Source organism: Triticum dicoccoides, chromosome 7B (assembly GCF_002162155.2).
Source record: "Triticum dicoccoides isolate Atlit2015 ecotype Zavitan chromosome 7B, WEW_v2.0, whole genome shotgun sequence".
Classification (NCBI taxonomy): Eukaryota; Viridiplantae; Streptophyta; class Magnoliopsida; order Poales; family Poaceae; genus Triticum; species Triticum dicoccoides.
The window spans coordinates 759,413,592-759,415,581 of record NC_041393.1 but is presented as its reverse complement, the minus strand read 5'-3'; the positions used below and the strand labels follow the sequence as shown (position 1 = coordinate 759,415,581).

The 1,990-nt window shown below is 44.3% G+C and overlaps 1 protein-coding gene across 1 annotated transcript in view; it reads right to left on the bottom strand.

The window, feature by feature from the left end:
• Nucleotides 1-1,344, bottom strand: part of LOC119339719 (putative disease resistance protein RGA3) — a 4,408-nt gene extending 3,064 nt beyond the window's left edge. The window contains exon 1 of the mRNA XM_037611671.1: nt 8-1,344. Within this exon, the coding sequence (XP_037467568.1) occupies nt 8-1,300 (1,293 nt within the window). The 5' untranslated portion in view covers nt 1,301-1,344. The remainder of the gene's footprint in view (nt 1-7) is intronic.
• Nucleotides 1,345-1,990: the final 646 nt, after the last annotated feature.

The window sequence follows — 1,990 nt, the reverse complement described above, 5'->3', positions numbered from 1 at the left end:
GACCAACTGTTTTGGCTGCTAGAGGTGAACCCTTCAATTTCTTGGCAATATCCTTTGCAAGTTCTTTCAAATTGTGGGGTATTTGTCCTTCAAATATTAATGCTTCGAAGAATGTTAAAAAATCATCCAGCTCAAGGCCTTTCAGCAGAATCGGGTCGGTTGTTTTCACATCATCAACTTTAGATGGGAACCGAGTTGTGACGAGAACCATGTTACCTGTGGTTTCGCCCTTTCCCATAGGAGCTAGCAGGGTTTCCCAATCCTGAGTAGTGCATTCCCATATATCATCAAAGACAATCAAAAACCTTTTAGACTTGAGCCCCTTTTCAATGGAATTCTGGAGCTGGTTTAAACTTGATGTTTGATATGCATCATTGTTTTCTTCAATTTGGCTAAGGATCTGCTGACTGAGCTTAAGCACATCAAAATCAGTTGAGACACATATCCAAGCCCTGGCAGGGTAGTGTTCACGTGTCCTTTTATCTTTGTACAGGTGTTGGGTGAAGGTTGTTTTTCCAATACCCCCTGGACCAATTATAGGCATAACTGAAAGAGCTTTATTGCTATCTGTGCAATTGGTGATGAGATCTTTTATGGTTTGCTCAAACAGGTCTTCCCTCCCATACAATTTATCTTGTGCAGTGATTGATCCTGTGAGAGGTCGTTTTAGGTTGACAGTTGTAGTACTGTTACTATGGTCTGGGATTATTTTTAGCAACTCCAAGAATTGGTCACACAGGGAGTGCATTTCCTCTATGGCTTGTTTGATTTTCTTGGACATGGCCACTCTGTCGAATGACAACTTAGTAACTGAACCATCATTACCACTAGCTGGGTTGGAGGTATTGTGAGGATGATTTATAGCAGCAGCACCATGATCATCATCTTGCAGCAGCCAACAAGAAAAGCATGGAAGGATGAAGTTACCGATGGCATGGTGAATGGCATGACGGATGTGGCGAGCATGACCCCAGAGGGTATTGCCCAGATCCGGCACAGCGTACTGAGTGCCGTCGAGCTGGTCCTGGATGATGAAGTACTGGAGCTCGTCCAGCGCGTCCTCCGCCTTGCCGACCTTGGTGTGGAGCTTGTGCAGCAGCTCCTCCAAACTGGGGTTGTTGATCACGCCTCTACGCTGGGCCTCCCGCAGCACCACTTGTGTGCGCATCAGATCATCTTTGGTCTTCTCGGAGTTGAGGCCGAGCTCAGCACTGGCGACATACGCCTGCACAAGGTCGTTGGACAGCAGATTCACTACCCTGCCGACGAGCCCACGTGCCGCGCCAATCGCCGCCTCCATCGTCCTTGGCGCCGGCAGGATCAACTTTTGGGGGGCTTTTGTGAGGTGAGTCTTTTGGACAGGGGTGTGGCGTTTTTTGTGTGTCTTTTGGGGGGCTATATGTTTGTGGGTAGTTGATAGATGGATGGATGATCAATTTATAGCATGGGACGATTCCTGTTCATCTGCGTCCTGAGTCTTCTATTATGTTCTGCTTATCAAAATAAACATTATACGCATCTTTAAATGGTGTACCTGTTGCCAGTCAAGTTCACATCACAAGGAACTGTCCTTGAGTCACAGATTACAACTGGTTCTTACGTGTACTCCTCATGGCTAGTGTAACAGAATTTGTTCTCTAAAAGTAATTAGAGCCCAACCGAGAGAGAAAAATGTTTCTCGGAATTTGCCTCTAGCATACCAAAAGTTTGTTTCCAGTAGCCCAAGAATTGTTATTGGTTTATATTTACTTCTATATTAAATGGATTTGATTTCCATACAACAAATGACTACTATTCAATCGACCCCCTTCATTCAAAAAACAAATACTGCTGCTGCTGATACACAAATGAACTACTCCATTCGTTCACTTTTATAAGTCATTTAAGACAACTCAAATTGGGCTGTTTTGTACATTGTCTGAAATGTCTTCAAGGTCTTATAAAAGTGAACAGAGGAAGTAGAATAAAAATCTAACACAAGGTCCACAGC